At 35.4% G+C, this 17,905-nt stretch overlaps 1 protein-coding gene across 2 annotated transcripts in view; it reads right to left on the minus strand.

The window, feature by feature from the left end:
* Gphn (gephyrin) overlaps positions 1–17,905 on the minus strand; it is a 392,152-nt gene that overhangs the window by 105,884 nt on the left and 268,363 nt on the right. For both annotated transcript variants that reach the window (XM_042691808.1, XM_042691809.1), the window contains one exon: positions 10,539–10,581. In XM_042691808.1, coding sequence (XP_042547742.1) covers positions 10,539–10,581 — 43 coding nt within the window. The remainder of the gene's footprint in view (positions 1–10,538; positions 10,582–17,905) is intronic.

The raw sequence follows: 17,905 nt of genomic DNA on the forward strand, positions 1-17,905 counted from the left end.
GTCATGGGGCTTGAACTATGGGCTTCTGGTTTTCTAGTGGTTTATTGGAGACAAGAGTCTCATGGGCTTTCCTGCCCGGGCTGGCTTTGAACCATGATCCTCGGATCTCAGCCTCCTGAATAGCTAGGATTATTGGCGTGAGCCACTGGCACCTGGCTGATGAGATGTTTTTTTACCATTGTCCAATGAATAGCTAGGCTTATAGATGTCTTTAATAATACTCAGTTTATTTGTTGAGATGGGATCTTGGTATTTGTTTGGGTTTGTATGGAACTTGATCCTTTTGGTCTCTGACCCTCAAGTTACTAGGATTACAGGTGCTTGAAACCATGCCTGGCCTTAAATCTATCATATGTGTGCATGCATGTGCATGTGTGTATTTGGGTACTTAGCCTCCAGCTTGCTAGACAGCTGCTTTACCAGTTGAGTAATGCCTCTAGTACTTTTGCATATTTTTTTCAACAGTCTCATGTTTCTGCCTAGGCTGCCTTAGACCATGAAACTCATATTTATGCCTTTCATACAGCTGGGGTGACATGTGCATGTCAGTATACTCCAGCTTCTTATTGGCTTGCTTCCCCCCTCTCTCCCCAGCTGGTCTATCATGATCATTCTGATTTCTACTAAATGAGCATCTAGGATCACAAGTGTGAGTCACTACACCCAGCACATCTACCAACTCTTAATATACAGTTTTTCATCTTGATTAGTAAACCTATTTTTAAACTTATAAATGAATGAAGGGTGCTTTCATATTGTAGAGCAGATTGAAGTAGAAACAAAGTATAAATAGTTCTTGATTGAATAAAAAAATCTTAGGAGGAAGCTTTATGCCTTATAATAATTAAAAAAATGTCTGAACTACCTAAGTGTGAATTATTTTTCATTCTTTGAATATACTGAAAATCTCCAAGAACACTGGTTCGGTCCCTATTAATTCTAGTATTTCTAGTTCACGTATTTGCAACTAGAATCCCTTTTATTTCTACTTCCTGAATCTTTCTGAATAGCAAACTACCTATGACAAGTTTCTTAGGAAATTTAAAGAACAAAGATGATAGTAATACATATGATCAGCTTAAACAGTTAACAAATGCGTGGTTCAGATGTCAGAAACATTTTGCCTTTCACAGAAATCCCTCCAATTAAGATAAACTTGGTTTCAAAACTCTAGGAAACACTGAGTTTATAGATTTAGGAGTACAACACATTATATATGTGAAATTAATTTCATTTTGCCTTCAATTTACAAGTTTTATACTTGTGCATTGAAGGTAATGAGCCTCATAGTATTTCTCATAAAACTAGAATGCAAACATTTGCTTATTTTCTAGGGCTGATAATAATAAAAATTATTAAAGGAAAATACTCCTGAGGTTTCTGTACATCAGGACTGTAAAACAGCATTTTCACAAAATGTTGGTTTACAACTCACAGAATGAAATTTCAGTTCTTTACAGTGGTATATGATTACATAAAACTATTGTTCATTTTCAGCTCCACTGCCCATTGCCATGTTAGTTAAAATATAAACAATATTGTAAACATCAGAATACATGGTATTATTTCATGTTTTTATGCCACAAACACTATGTTCTTTGTCTGGAATAACTTTTCTCTCATCTTTTTGTTTCCTCAGAAATTACTATTCCTTATTCACAAATCTATTTTAGTGAGGAAGTTATCAAATAGTGATATGAATATGTCAAAAATAAACTGGAGCAAGCTTGAAGAGTATCCCTTTGGTCAAATTTAGTACAAGTTCATCACCAAAATAAGATAGTAACAGACTTTATTTGATAAAAGGAAAATAAGACTATAAACACATAGTAGTTCTAATGTTAAGAAGTATAATTTTCTGGGCGCTGGTGGTTCACACATGTAATCTTAGCTACTCAAGAGGCTGAGATGTGAGGATTGTGGTTCAAAGCCAGCCCGGGCAGGAAGTCTGTGAGACTATCTTTTTTTTTTTTTTTTTTTGGGTCTGGTCGTGGGGCCTGAACTCTGGGCCTGGGCGCTGTCCCTCAGCTCTTCAGTTCAAGGCTAGCGCTCTACCACTTGAGCCACAGCACCACTTCCGGCTTTTTTCTTTTTGCTTATGTGGTGCTGAGGAATTGAACCCAGGGCCTCAGGCATGCAAGGCAAACGCTCTACCACTAAGCCACCTTCCCAGCCCGAGAATCTTATCTTGAATAAACCACTAGAAAACCAAAAGTAGTGCTATGGATCAAATGGTAGAGCACTAGCCTTTAGCTGAGGAGCTGAAGGACAGTGCCCAGAGCTCAAGCCCCACGACTGACCAAAAAACACTCCCAAACACGATAAAGATGAAAAAGTGATAAAAAAAAATTCTTAGAATGCCAACTGATAAGTGAAGAAGTATTAGAATTAGAGAGCACCACAATGGCAGCCATCATAGTGATAATTGTTTCAGACAAAATAAACAATCAATTCTTAAAATTAGAAGGCTTCAACCACAATAAAAATATGCTTATTTAGACTCAACATATATCCACACAAGATACTTACTAAATACAGAGCAAAAGTAGTATTTCTCAGTGGAAAAATCTAACACTCACCATTATGACCAAGTTATCAAAGTTAATTATCAACAGTCACACAATAGACCAACATCATAAGCCCCCCTGTAATGATGTATTAGAAAAAAATACATCACATTAGGTGACAAATGATATAATAAATCATGATGAAGCACCATAAAAATCTAATTTGAGGGACATTGTACAAAATAACTGACCTATATACTCTTCAAAAATATTGAGGTCATGAAAGACAAAAACTTGAGGAATTGTTCTAGATTAAATGTGTCTAATGTGACATCATAGCTAAATATAACACATGATTCCGGGCTAGATCTCAGATCAGAACAAAAGAATAATTTTTCCTTTTTCTATAAAGAGCATCATTTTAAAAAAGCACAATTTAATTGGTATGATATTATATAAGAGTATTGTGGCAATGTTCATTTCTCGATTTTCATAATTGTACTAAGGTTATATAAAATAATGTCTTTTATTCCTTCCTAATCACCCTGTTTTACCCCCGATTCACACTGAAGCATCATGTCTGTAATGTACTCACAGGCAGTTTGGGAAAATAGTATATTAATAAAGATGATAGAACATATTTTAATATCTGAGGAAATCTGGATGAAAGGCATTCAGGAATTCTTCATGCAATTCTTGCAACATTTCTGAAACAAAATTTTTCTCCAATAGTATCCCCTCTATGAAACAATGTATGACCTTTATATTCTTAAAGAACTTAGGCATTACAAATAACTCTATTTTAGGATTTTTACTGAATATTTCATTATAACCAAATAGTCATACTTTGTTACACATAAGGCCTGTTTTCTTAACTACTTTCTCAGTTCAAGGATGAAAAAGTATCTTAATATCAACACCCAAAGATGTTATGATGACAGACTCTAAACAGATCTTCAAACCTTATTCTGGTCAATTAGCTCAGAGTTCTCTTTACTAGAACTATCCATTTAAAAAAGTTACAAATAGACTAAAAACTACTTACATTTCTCCTCTTCTTCCTAATTTTTCATTCAACAGTTCTGAGTCAGTTTCATAAGCAAAAAAGCAAGAATAAGAAAAAATGATAGCCATAATTTTTAGTTAAAGTCATATAGTCAGGAAATAGAAAATTATCCTTGCTCCATGTCTGCACTACATAGAACTATATGCAACAGTAAATTCATTTTTAAAGGCTACCTTTTTGCTCAGGAGATTTATCTATTTTTTTTTTTTGGGTCTGGTCATGGGGCCTTAACTCTGGGCCTGGGCATTGTCCCTCAGCTCAAGGCTAGCGCTCTACCACTTGAGCCATAGCACCACTTCCAGCTTTTTTATTTTTTCTTATGTGGTGCTGAGGAATCAAACCCAGGGCCTCAGGCATGCAAGGCAAGCGCTCTACCACTGAGCCACCTTCCCAGCCTCCGAGGAGGTTTATTTTTATAAGGCCGAAGTAAGAAAAAGTAAATAATTTTCCAGGATCTAATGTGGACCTGTACTTGCCAGGCAAGCACTTGAGCTTTATCTACAGCCTTTTTTTGTGTTAGTTTTTTTATGCCAGTCCTGGGGCTTGAACTCAGGGTTTGGGTGCTTTGAGACTCATTTTGCTCAAGGCTAGCTAGCATTCTACCTCTTGAGCCACAGTTCAACTTCTAAGCTTTTTTGGTAGTTAATAGGAGATAAGAGTCTTATGGACTTTCCTGCCCAGGCTGGCTTTGAACTGTGATCCTCAGATCTCACTCTCTTGAGTAGCTAGGATTACAGGTGTGAGCCACTGGTGTCTGGCCCTTTGCTCCTTTTGAAGTTTTCTCTTCAATTTGATACTAACATATTTTGGTATATGCCTCTTTGATTCATTCTAGTTGTTGTCTCTTCAGCTTCATACATTTAGATGTTCAGATTTGGGGTGGTTTGATCATTATTTCTTCGAATACATTTTTTGTCTCTTTCTCCTCATTTTCTTTGGGACTGCCTGTGAAATATATATTGATTGGCTTGATGGCCTCTCATAAATCCCTTTAGTTTTCTTCACTTTCTTTCTTTTTTGCTTTCTTGACTCCACAATTTCAAACCATCTATCTTTGAGTATGCTGAAGTGATCTGCTCTGCAGAAGACACTGGCAGGTTTCAATTTAGGTAAATTTATCCTTCAGTCAGAACTACCCTCTTATACAAGAGTTATGTACTGTGCTGCCCCAGGTTTGTACCCTCCACTCTCATTCCATGTATGCTCTGGATGCAGGTCTGAAATTATTCCAGGAGAACCAGTGCTATAGTAAGTGTGCACATGATCAAAGGCTTCTATGGCTTGGTATGTGCCTGTAGTTCTAATCTTGAACTCCCAGATTGCTCAACAAACACACTTTACATACCATTACTAACTCTTTAGGTGGGATACTTGGTACCCTGAGCCCTAGTGCTGACATCAGTTCAGACCAATGCTATGTTCTTTCCATGTGCTTTGAGCTCTATATCCTGGCTCCAAAGTCTGGAACTCAATTCTTAGATAGCGTATATCAAGAGAACTCTCATGAACCTGTCTCTGGCTGTGACATCCTCCATGGGAGAAAAAGACATCAGGATTATCCCAACAGCCTCTGCCAGCAAATACCTCAACAGCTTTCTTCACTTCTATGAGCATCCTTAGCTTTAGCTATTGAAGACTTCTGTAATTAATACTGATCTCAGTTCATGGAGTATGTTGCTCTGCCCTCCGGAGCTGGAACTGCCATACATTCTACCTCACAACTGCTCATACATTGGTGAAGATTTTTCTCTAGCAAAACCATTCAGTAAAGTCTGGAAGAAGTGACTATTTCATCACATATGCAGATGTCAATTGGAGGCAAAAAATAAAACAAAACAAAAACAAAAAACAGAACTATGGAGAAACACATCAAGGAAACACAACATTATTAAAGCAATCATAATTTCCAATAACCAACCCTTCAGCAATGGAAATATGTATATTTCCTGAAAGAGAATGCAAAATAATATTTAAAGGATATTCAATGAGAGGCAATATAACTCAAGAAACTCAGAAAACACACAAGTTCAATAAGGAGATAGACATTATAACAGAACTATATAGGACTTCTGGAACAAGCAGATTTGATTAAACAGAAAACAGAATTCTGTGCTACTGAAGGTGGCAAATATGACAACTCTCCCGATCTAGTTTTATAACCTGTATAAATATATTGAAATATCAAATATATCCCATAAATATACATAATTACATGTCAAATAAAAATTTAAAAAAATCTATCTATTTTTGTGGTTCTGTGGTCAATGTCATGGCCTTATGCATGCAAATCATGCATTATACCACTGATCTCTATCTCCAACCTTCACAAATAATCTTTGTTTTTGTTTTTGTCAGTCGTGGGGCTTGAACTCTGGGTTTGGGCACTATCTGTGCGCTCTTCAGCTCAAGGCACAGCTCTTGGGCTCTTGAGCCACAGCACCACTTCTGGCTTTCTAGTGGTTTATTGGAGATAAGAGTCTCACAGTTTCCTGCCCGGGCTGGCTTTGAACCATGATCCTCAGATCTCAGCCTCCTGAGTAGCTAAAGATTACAGGCATGAGCCACCGGCACCCGGCTCACAATTATCTTTGAACTTGAAGATAGGTCATTTGATAGCATCAAAGATAGTTTATACCCAACATGCTTTAAACCACCACTCTCACATCTTTGTTTAAGGATTAGAATGGGTAGAGGTCTGGCATGGAGCCTTTTCTGAGGTAGAGGGCTTATGATAAGAATACACATGTGAGCTCTCTGTTGGTCAGGAAGTGGGGCTGGTGCTTGGTCTGGCCTGCAAGACATGGACTCAACTAAAGGAATAAATGGAAGGACAGCCTGAGGGATTAGTCAAAATTTGGCATTGCAGATCATACTAGTTCCAGGTTGGACATTGGTATGCCATTTTTGCTTCTAAGGTAAGAAAATGCAGGAGACACTGGTGTGATAAAAGTTTCTTTAGTCAAGACAGGTGCCAGTGGCTCACACCTGTAATCTTAACTACTCAGGAGACTGAGATCTGAGGATCACAGTTCTAAGCCAACCAGGGTAGGAAAGTCCATGAAACTTTGACCCCTAATTAACCACCAGAAAACTGGAAGTAGTGCTGTGGCTCAAGTGGTAGAGCACTAGCCTTGAGCAAAAGAGTTCAGATACAGTGCCCATACCCTGAGTTCAAGCCCGACAACCATCACTACCAACAACAAAAGTTGCTTTAGAAATAAAATCTACAGATTACTTAGTGATAATGAAAAGAATCTCTTCCAAATACATACTTCAAAATACATACTGCATTGTGGAACTGGAGAAATACCTGAGATATGAAAGACCAATGGAAGACAGATTGGATGATTGTTTTAATTCATGGAAATACTACCCACAGCAATGAATTCATTTATCCCCTCAACCTCCAGTAATAGAAAAACCAGTACTCAAATTTAATAGAATGGCAAGGGCTCTAAATCACAAAAAAAAAGATACTAAAAAAGAAAAGAAAATTGGAATTCTCTTACCTCCCAAGTTTGAAGCTTACTAGAAGGCTATAGTAACCTAAACTTGCATCAGGATAGATATACCACAACAGTAGGTATATGCTAAAAATAATTGAAAACAAGTACTCAAAACAAACATTCATGCCAGCATTACTGAAACAGCCAAGAACTGGAAACAGTTCAAACATCTGAATAATGGCTAAACAAAATGTGGCGTAAAGATAAAAGAGTTTTATACAGCCACAGAAGGAATGAACATGTATATATGCTACAGTGTTGGTAAAGCCTGAAAAAATTAAGCAACATAAAAGAATCCAGACTGAAAACATCTTATGTTGTATGAACCCATTTATGTGACATAGAGAGATTAGAGGTAGAAATTCCTAGAGAATCCCTACCGGTATTTTCCAGGTGAAAGTGAAGAGGAAATGCTTAATGGGTGTGAAGTTTCCTTTTGGGATGTGAAATTATTTTGGAACAAGATAGCAATAGATATGCCACACTAGAATTTATTAACAATTGATGTTCACTTTAATTTTCATTATGCAGATTTCACATGTACACACATACACAAGCCTGTGCATACACAAAAACAGACTGGATCTCTGTGAACCAGCAGGGAATGCTAAGATTCAGACAAGGAAGTGCTCTTCCTTAGTGTGGTAACTAACATCTGATTGTGAGATGCTAGCATTTGATAGGTCCTTGGGAAACATAGTTAAGATTAAGACTTCTCACTCTCCATAGGTTAAGGATTTTGCTTTGAAAAATCCCTGGAGACTCAGAGCCTCCTAACTGGGGAAAGGGAAGTATCTTTAAAGTTCCAATGAGGTATCACAATAGATCAAAGTCTGATTTCTTTGAGCTCCCAAATTAATAGGTTTATTTTGTTTCATAAGTGTAGGGAATCCTTTTAAGGCCTACTTAGTATGATTAAATTCGAAAAGCCTTTATTCTTAGTAGATATCTGTCTTATTACTTTTTTCACTTTTTTTTGGGGGGGGGGGGTGGGTCGTGGAGCTTGAACTCTGGGCCTGAGTGCTGTCCCTCAGCCCTTCAGTTCAAGGCTAACATTCTACCACTTGAACCATGGCACCACTTCCATCTGTCTAATTATTAACAACACATTATCCTTGTCATTTTTGGTTATATTTCTACAAGGAGAAATTTCATAAGGGGGGAAAAAAGGGTAGAGGTCCATTGAGAAGCTTGAGAAACAATCTTTTGTGCAAACTCAAGAGCATCAGGCTTCTCAGACTGCTGTTATTTGGATAACTTTTCCTATCATCATCAACCTTTCTCCCTTCTACCCTCCCTCCCTCTAGCCTATCCTCCTTTCCTTGAATGAAATCCTCCTGCTTCAATCACCTACGTAACTAGATAACAGGCATGTACTATCACATCTGGCTTATTCTTTATTCTTAATTTGTTAGGTTAATGAAAGCATTAATAGGATGCTAGGAATTGAGACTTGCTAGGCATAAATGTGAGATCTTCTATGAAGAGTAAAGAAAGCAAAAAAGGGTCTAGGTCATGGTTCAAGTGGTAGAGCACCCACCTAAATATAAGGCCCTAAATTCAAACCCTAGTACTGCCTCCCCGTCCCCAAGGAAAGGCAGAATGGGAATAATCTAAAGATGAAGACTGAATTGTATAGGAAAATATAGAGATTTAGAAAAGCTATAGTTGTTGTATAGGATTTTTTTTATTTGTTTATTTCTATTACGAAACACTTCACACTCATTTTTCAAAGTGACTGCATGATTATGATCCTCTTCAAGAGGATGTGTGTGTGTGTGTGTGTGTTGCTGAGGATTAAATTCAAGATGTAGAACATGGGGCTGGGAAGGTGGCTCAGTGGTAGAGCGCTTGCCTTGCATACATGAGGTCCTGGGTTTGATTCCTCAGCACCACATAAGCAAAAAGAAAAAAGCCAGAAGTGGCGCTATGGCTCAAGTGGTAGAGTGCTAGCCTTGAGCTGAAGAGCTGAGGGACAGCGCCCAGGTCCAGAGTTCAGGCCCCACGACCGTACCCAAAAAAAAAAAAAAGATGTAGAACATGCTATACAGAGTGCTCTACTACTGAACTACATCTCAGTTCTCATCTTTGGTTCTAAATTTTACATTATTATAAGCAGAAATGGCCTATTATTATAAGAGACTCTTCCAGTAACTCCAAATTTATCATCAACAGGTATGAGAAACCTTTACTCAACAATTCCTAAATAACCCTTTTGTAACCTGAAACCCAGTCCTGAAAAATGTACCAGAGAAAGCTCTGGAATTCCACTGAAAAGAGTCTTAACAGGTATTGTTAACCAGTATGACAGCAGTTTAGTTCTCATGGTCTGATCTCTGAGTTTATTTTCTCAATTACAGGGTATACATCTTTCATGGATTATACACCCATTTTAAAATTTATACAAGATGTCAACTTTAGAAACACAAAGACCTCTGAAAGAGGCAATTCTCACTCATAAGATATAAAGAGCTTTTTATCTAAGATCAATAGAATAAAAACTATACATTAATCTGCATCTTTACTAATAATCTTTATTGCTGTTTTCTGTTTTTTTGTATCCCAGCTAAGGTTTCCTTTAATTATGCTTCCTATATTTCCCTTTGTATCATTTATTTTAGTTATTTTTCAGTTAAGGGGTCAGCATTGGCCTTAGATACTCTTGCTATTGCCTCCCTAACAGTTTGGGATTATAGGTAGTCATATTATGCCTAGCTTATTTACTGAGATAGAATCTTACTTACTTTTTTCCCAGGCTAGCCTTGAACCACAATCCTCCTAATCTCCATGTACAGAGTAGCTGGGGTTATAGGTGTAAACTACTATACTTGGCAGTTTTTATGGTATTTTTAAGGAGTCAAAGTTAGTTTTTCTTTGAGAGAATAAAGTCAGCTCTTCCCTAAACAATTTAGATAAAACTCTGTTAAATTCTAACTGTTCCCTAGTATCTATTGATATATTAACACATTTTTATGTATGTTTTAAAAAAGTTTATTATACTTATCTTTATGTTGGCTTCATTTTGGAAATATTTCCTTGAAGACAGTTAATTTAGTAACTAAGTAAAACATGATTATAAGTAGAAAGAATAGGATATAGAAGAAGGTTTAATCATCTGACTGGGGGAAATTCAGAGGAGTCACAGGAAACATACCTGAACTGACTCTTTATGGATAAGGAAGAATTATACAGAAAAATAAGGGAGTAGATAGTTTATGCAGTGGTGAAAAGGGTCTAAAGGGATACAGGCACCATTTAGCATTGAGAATGGGAAACTGTAAGTAGGTTCTATATGACTACAGTATTAGAGTACAGGGTAAAGAAAAAACAGAAAGATAAAAAACAAGTCTAAATAGGCAATCAAGAAGTTTGGAGGAAGAACAACTCATTGTGCTAAATTCAGGCTATTGAACCACAGTTTCTATGTTAGTAGCCTACTTGTAATGATGAAATACTTACTGGCTCTGAGGATATTCTCCTTGCTGCTGCACCTGGACTGGACCTGTAGAAAGAGCATAGATTCAGTAATAGGATTCATAACACAGATAGCCAGATATGTGTATTTAGTGGGCAAACTCCTGAGGTCTAGGAGCAAAGGGTTTTATATGTCTCAGATGTCATAACATGTTAGTAAAAATATGTACTTTGGTTAATATATATTTTAATTCATCCTTTTCATATTTTAAAGAAGACTGACTTCCAGAAAAATTACAGGTATACTATTATAAATTGGACAGAGATAAAACCAAAAGCATTACTGAATTCATGTATATTAAATCAGTACAGTGGCCCTGTGAGTTCCATATCTGTAGATTAGAAATATTAAGAAACATCCTGCATCTGGACATTTTCTTATTATTATTTCTTAAAGAACACAGATAGAAATTACTTACATAGCATTTATATTGTATTCCGTTTCATAAGTATACAGTATTTCTAAAATATGTATAGCTTATATGCCTATTACTGCACCATTTTATATATATATTTTGCTATCAATGGGGATCCAATTCTCCATGGATACCAAGGAATGACTGTGTATAGAAAAAGTTTCAGGTTATCACATATTAAAGCATGAATACAGATTCTTAATCTGAAGGCATTTAGTTTAGCTCTTGAGTAGAATAATGAAATTCAAGTAAGAAGATGTAATATTCCATTGTAATTTACACATAGAGATATAAAATGTAGTGACAGGGAATAGAGAAGTCTGATATACATTTATCTTTGATCCTAATAATCTTTGTGATTTACTGATTAATTATTATAATATTGATTATGAAAGATGCTTCTGTAGACATCAATTAAACTAAATCCATTTGTTTATACAATTTTGAGGTTATAAATATAATTTATCAATCAGAAGCCTTTATGTTTTTATTCATAAATTCAGGTCAAAGTGACACATTCTTTTAAAGGATATCAAACTGTTGTATTCAAGGCCATGTAAGATGGCATTAACATGAATTTTTTAATTTCAGACATAACTGTATTTAAGCTCTACACCTTTTCTTCCCACTCCACAGCAGCTTGCCCCAAATGGATATATACACAACAAATTATTTTCTACATCTTAACACATTCTAATATTGCATGAAACAGCTTATGAAAGGAATGTTGTAACTTAGGGTGGATTATGGTTGTCCTTTCCTAAAAAATTGTTAATGTTTAAATAAACAATTAAAATGTCACAAACATACAGACAAGGGTAAACAAAGCAAAAAACCATCACACACACACACACACACACACACACACACACACACACACACACAGAAAAGAAAAAAATCCAAATGTTAGTTATTCTCTTTTGGCCCAGATTGTTTAAGTGCCTTTAAGTATATTTAATAAAGATTCTAATCTGGAATATAAAATTATTTATTGACTTAGAAATCTCATTGAAGAACAACCTGGACCAAATGGGAAAGAAACTAGTGACTGTTTTAAGAAAAAAAAGTATGAGAACAAGGAAAAGGAAGAGAGAGAGGTTAGAGGGAATAAATCTAGATGACAGAAAAGAAAGCACAGGCTGACAGAAGGGGACATATAAATGGAGAAGGTTCTGCTATTTCTTATTGATAATTCATAAGAAGAAGATAAGAATGACTAATGAACTTGCTGCAAAATAAATAAGCAAGTTGGCACACTACAGAATGAAAATAAGTGTAACTATACCACTACAGCCTTAAAGAGGAAAAGAAACACACACTAACATAAATTAATAGACAAGCTTTAACAAAGAGAGAAACTACATTTTAAAAAGTGATTCAAAGAACACAAGAGAAAGCTAAAAGTGTGAGAGAAAATCTGGGAGGAAGTAGGAAAAGAAAGGGAAATGTTGAAAGACAAAAACAGAGTTCAAAGAAGTCAAATGGAAGTCAAGAAAGTCTTCAACAAGGTGTGAAACAAGATGTGAAGGAGCCCAAACCCATAGCGCAAAGCAGTGTTTGCGAATGGCAAGTAGCTCCTTTGATCAGTAATAGTTACTCTTAAGTCGTAGCCTCTATTCCTCCAGAGTTCATCTTTAAGCCCTTCCAATCTAGAGTGGAGCTAGTGTGTGGATAGAAACAAGAGATTTACAATGAACACAGCAGTTCAGATGAGTAGTTCAAATTGTCTCATAAAATGTTCCAACAGACATATATTATTATATACATTAAATAATGTATATAATGAAATAGTGAAGAACTAGCTAGATTTTATATTTATATAATAAAAATAAGAAAAACAACAACAAAATCTTTCTCCTTGCCTAAGTAGCTTAAAATTAGCAAAAATAATTCATAACATTTTAATAAAGAAACCCAGATTGCATTATAGTTTGGAACTGTATATTTCAAACAGACTTAGAGGAAACATTTGGATGATGAAAACAATTCAATTCTCTGAATTAGGAGATCTATCAAGAAGTAGAAACTGCTAACAGAAGTATAGCCAATGTTTTCTCATTTAGGTTGGCTGCTTGAACCAGATTCGAAGGAAATGCCTTTTAAAAATCAATGATTATGAAACTTTCTTTACTTTAGTGATATTGAATATGCATAACAAAAACTGAGGAAATTTAAAACTTTACTATTTATGCATGGACTGAATGGCCTAACCCTCTACTGCACTATGAAAATGGTTACTTTATATTTACTTAATTTTATAAAATATCAATATAATGACTTAAATAACTCACAATGTAAAAGGATGTACTTAAAAAAATAAAGCTGAGAAACAAGCATTACTTTTTCTTACATATATGGGCTATAAAAAAGGTCAATAGGTCTATCTCAAGTTTTAAGGTTTAATGTTAATACTATTTTTATTGTTTTAAAATTTCACTGCATCTTTTCTTTTTGGGAAAAGGAGAAAGACTGAGAGACAAAATAAACTGAGATTCTGGCCTAAGTCTCAGGGATTAAAATGAAGGGCTGAATGAAGGGTATGGTACAGATTACCTATTACTTTATTCTACTGTGTTACATTAGTTTACTACTCTTAATATCTGACTGGATTTATAGTGTTGGCAAATAATTCCCCTTTCTACTGGAATCAAAACTAAAGAGCTATTTAAAAACACTACTTTTATTAAAGTCAATGGAGGAAATGAAAAATACAAGAGACATACTGACAACATATTCACTTACTAATCAAGATTGCTTTTAGACATAAAATAATTCAATTGAATGTGTTTACATATGCAACACAATTTTTGCTGACGATCATATTGCTGTATTAAAGAAGCTTAAGGTATGAAACAGAAAACAAAAGGAGGGCGAGCACATAATCAATGTTAAGAAACAAAAGCAAAAATGTCTTAAAAAATCTGAGCAACTTTTAACAAACAACCACAATCTTTAGTACAGTTAGAGAAATCACTTACCTTATACTTAGGTCATAACAAGAATAGCACAGTGTTTAAAGTCAGCTCTTCATTATGGGAGGTACAATCGAAAGCCATAGGTTATAATAGCATGAATTGCTACACAAAAATGAAGACTTTTTCAGCCCAACATGAAAAGCTAACTCTTAAGGGAGAACATTTCAACTTATGTTTAATGCAACATGAAGAACAATTGGGAGTATAAACATCAAAACATACCACAACATATAAAGTTTCACACTGAGAAGGGAGAATCAATCTCTTGGAACACAGAGATTTCATATGATAATAATTTGAGACATATAAGGGAAGGCACATCATTCTAATGGTAAAAGATGCATGCATAATGTATAACCATCCATTTATCTCCCCAACCCACATCCCATTCAAACACATAAAAGCCCACTAAGATTCAGGGAAAGAATGTAGTGCCAAGCTGTTATGAAGAAAGCAGGACACACGTAAGCGCAGCAGTGGTCATGTAATTTGAGGTGTTCTTCCCTTAAACCATCCCATCACCATGCTTATTTTAAAGATGCCAGGAAAAGATCCCTTTTCAATGCTGCAATAGCTACGAGCCCCCAGCTTGAAGCTAGTGTGTGGAATTTTGATCACCGTTCCCTGCGATGTCAGGGGCTCTCCAGTGGAAGCCAGATGGGTAACACCAGTTGGTGGGGTAAAATGTGTGAATAATAAACATCCTTTTCCTTCTGCATTTCACAGAAGAAAGGAGAGAAATAAATAAAATCAAACCCATGTTAAGGACAGGTTCATAACAATAAAGATGTATAAATATTAAAATGAAGGTTATAATTGACTACAAGTTAACAACAAGTCAGATTTCACAAAAATTGCCTCTATTTTGCTGCTCACCAGGTTAATTCATATTTTCTTTGCAAATGCTACATAGTGTGGCTTACATAGAAAAATTCTGAACAGTTGGTCAGATGGGGTCAAAGTCAAGAGCAAAAGAAATCATCTTTGATGGACATTAAGAAAAACCTTTAAATTTTTAGCATGACTTTAATAGTCAATAACTATCATTTTAAATTAGAAATTAAAATTCTGTACATATGTTTATTTTGTAATCTGAGAAGTCCTTGGAAAGACACAATTAAGGTTTTTTTATATAGTTAAAAGTAAAAAAAATAAGGGCTACCTATTTAGAAAATAAATTTCCTATGTACTTTATTTGCAATAAAATTTAATATGGACTGTTCTTATCAACTAATAGGGTAATATTAATTCATCAGAAAAAAACAAGTGTGTTTTCCTATTACTGGATGAAGCACTTAACATCTAGTTTAATTTTTTTTTGTATAAGATAAATTTTGATTCATGTGTGGCATCTAAATTTAGTTAACAGATCTGTGACTATTCAAAAGGCCATGCACTTGTATCACAATTTTTCCTCTTTCACTGTATTCTTTATATGCCAAAACACCTTGACTTTTTTCGTTTCTTCTTTAGCATTTTAGGCTATGTGTCATCTCATAATCTTACCTTCTAATGGAGAGCTAATAGATTGTTGTGGGGTTCAAAGAAATGACATATGTACCACTGATTTTAAGATGTAAAGAGAGAAACATACAGTAGTTGTTTTAAGTGAAGTCAGAGCTGTGGGATGACACTATAATTGTACATACTCCACATTATTTCAAAGTAGAAAGAAGTTTTTAGTTTTCATCCAATGTGTGTGGGGAGAGAGAGCAAACAATGCAATATACTGTTATATGTTTTTCAATAGAGATTGTCCAAGCCTTTAAAAAAATATCATAGCATATGATTATAAGCAGAAAGGCAAGTCATATCATCATCTAAGATATGAAGCAAAGTCTAAACATGCTCATCTAGAAAATGCTTTGTACTCATGATCTTTTAGATAAAGCTATTCTCTCTCCCTCTGGAATATCCTGTTTATTTTCAGATCCAAATTCTACTTGTCCTGTAAGATAAAAATATTTCCCCAGGGCTGGGAAGATGGCTCAGTGGTAGAGTGCTTGCCTTGCATGTATGAGGCCCTGGGTTCAATTCCTCAGCACCACATAAGCAGAAAAAAGTTGGAAGTGGCACTGTGGCTCAAGTGGTAGAGTGCTAACCTTGAGCTAAAGAGCTGAGGGACAAGTGCCTAGGCCCAGAGTTCAGGCCTCAGGACTGACCAAAAAAAAAGAAAAAAAAATATATATTTCCCCAGTTCCTTAATCAGAAATATAATTAATAGCATTTTTATTTCAACAATATTGATATACTTTGTTTAGTTTCTCAAAATGTCTTATTTGAACTTCTATATTCCAAGTACTGATATAAATCCTCAATTAGAATATTCAGATTTGGAGAGAGAGGATTTAATATTCTTTTAAGCTTTCAATGTGTCAAATACATTGCACAGTACAGAGCAAATATTTACTAAATTTTAAAGTTCATTTTGCTATAATTCTTGTTCTTTTCAATTTCTGCAATTAAAATGTGTGTGTGTGTGTGTGTGTGTGTGTATGAGAGAGAGAGAGAGAGAGAGAGAGAAAGTGTGTGTGTGTGTGTGTGTGTGTGTGTGTGTGTGTGTGTGTGTGTGTGTGTGTGTGTGTGTGTGTGTGTGTGTGTGTGTGTGTGTCCTGGGACTTAAAGTCAGGATCTAGGCATTATCCATGAGTTTTTTTAAACAAGTATTCTACCACTTGATCCATAGCTCCACATCTGGCTTTTGTTGTTGGTCATGGGCTTGCTTGAATGAGGACCTGGGCACTATCCCTGAGCTTTTTTGTTGGAGACTAGTGCTCTACCTCTACTAGTTTGAGTCACAGTGCCACTTCCGGTTTTCTGTTGGTTAACTGGAGATAAGAGTTTCATGGACTATCCTGCCTGGGCTCGTGTAGAGCCACATCCTCAGATCTCAGATTTCCTGCATATCTAGGATTACAGGTGTGAGCCATCAGTGCCCAGTCACATCTGGTTGGGTTAACAGGCGATCAGAGTCTTAAGGACTTTCTTGACTGTGCTAGCTTTGAATTGTGATCATCAGATCTCAGCTTTCTGAGTAACTAGGATTATAGGTGTGAACCACTAGTACCTGCTTAAAACTTATTTTTGATAGTATACGTATGATCACAGTCATCCCTGAAGTATATAAAACTATTTTATCAGTTTACAAAGGATTTTTACTTATTGGATCTTATAGTATCTAGAAATAAAGTATGAAATGCAAGTAGGTTATGAGTAAGAGTATAATCTGGATACCCTAACAGAATAATGTCAAAAATTTAGAAACCATGTTGGTATTGATATTACTTAAGGTTAATCAAATAGTAACGTGTGGAGTGTAATAAAATTTGTCTACCTACAATTTGGGTTCAGGTCAGGTTGATAAAATTCCTTATTTTCTAACAGAGCAAGATGTTCTACTATCTCAAAGGGTCAGGTCACTAGAACTGCAGAGATAATAGAGTTTGATTAGTCTTGGTCCTTTCTGATTTTACTTTGTGTGCCTTACCAAACTCAAATATTTAAGGGTAATCTGTTTCTGAAAAAAAAAAAAAAAAAAAAAAAAAAAAACAACCCTCCAGAGGACAGAAAAAATGAACCTCATTTATAATCTTTACTTGTCTCTTTCATCTACAAAGGAGCAAAAAGAAGAGATCAGACTTAAATAACTAACCAGCAACGCTACAATCTTAGAAGCTTACATTCTATTATATTACAGGGAAAATTAGAAATGTATTCTTCCATGACTCCCTTCACACATCACTCTATTTGAACAACTCAGGATGCAAGTATTTGGCTTATCTAAGCCTAGTGATAATTCTTTGTCTTTAATTAGATTACCACATCACAACACTTTTGACTTATTTAGAACATGAGAAACAGCATGATAAAGGAAACGTCCTTTGAAGTTCAGTAGTTTCCTCTTCCTAGTTGTGCTACCTTGTACATGACATTTCATATCTGAGGCTTGAATTTCCTGATT

Source organism: Dipodomys spectabilis, unplaced genomic scaffold, assembly GCF_019054845.1.
Source record: "Dipodomys spectabilis isolate Male_0828 unplaced genomic scaffold, ASM1905484v1 ptg000146l, whole genome shotgun sequence".
NCBI classification, from domain to species: domain Eukaryota; kingdom Metazoa; phylum Chordata; class Mammalia; order Rodentia; family Heteromyidae; genus Dipodomys; species Dipodomys spectabilis.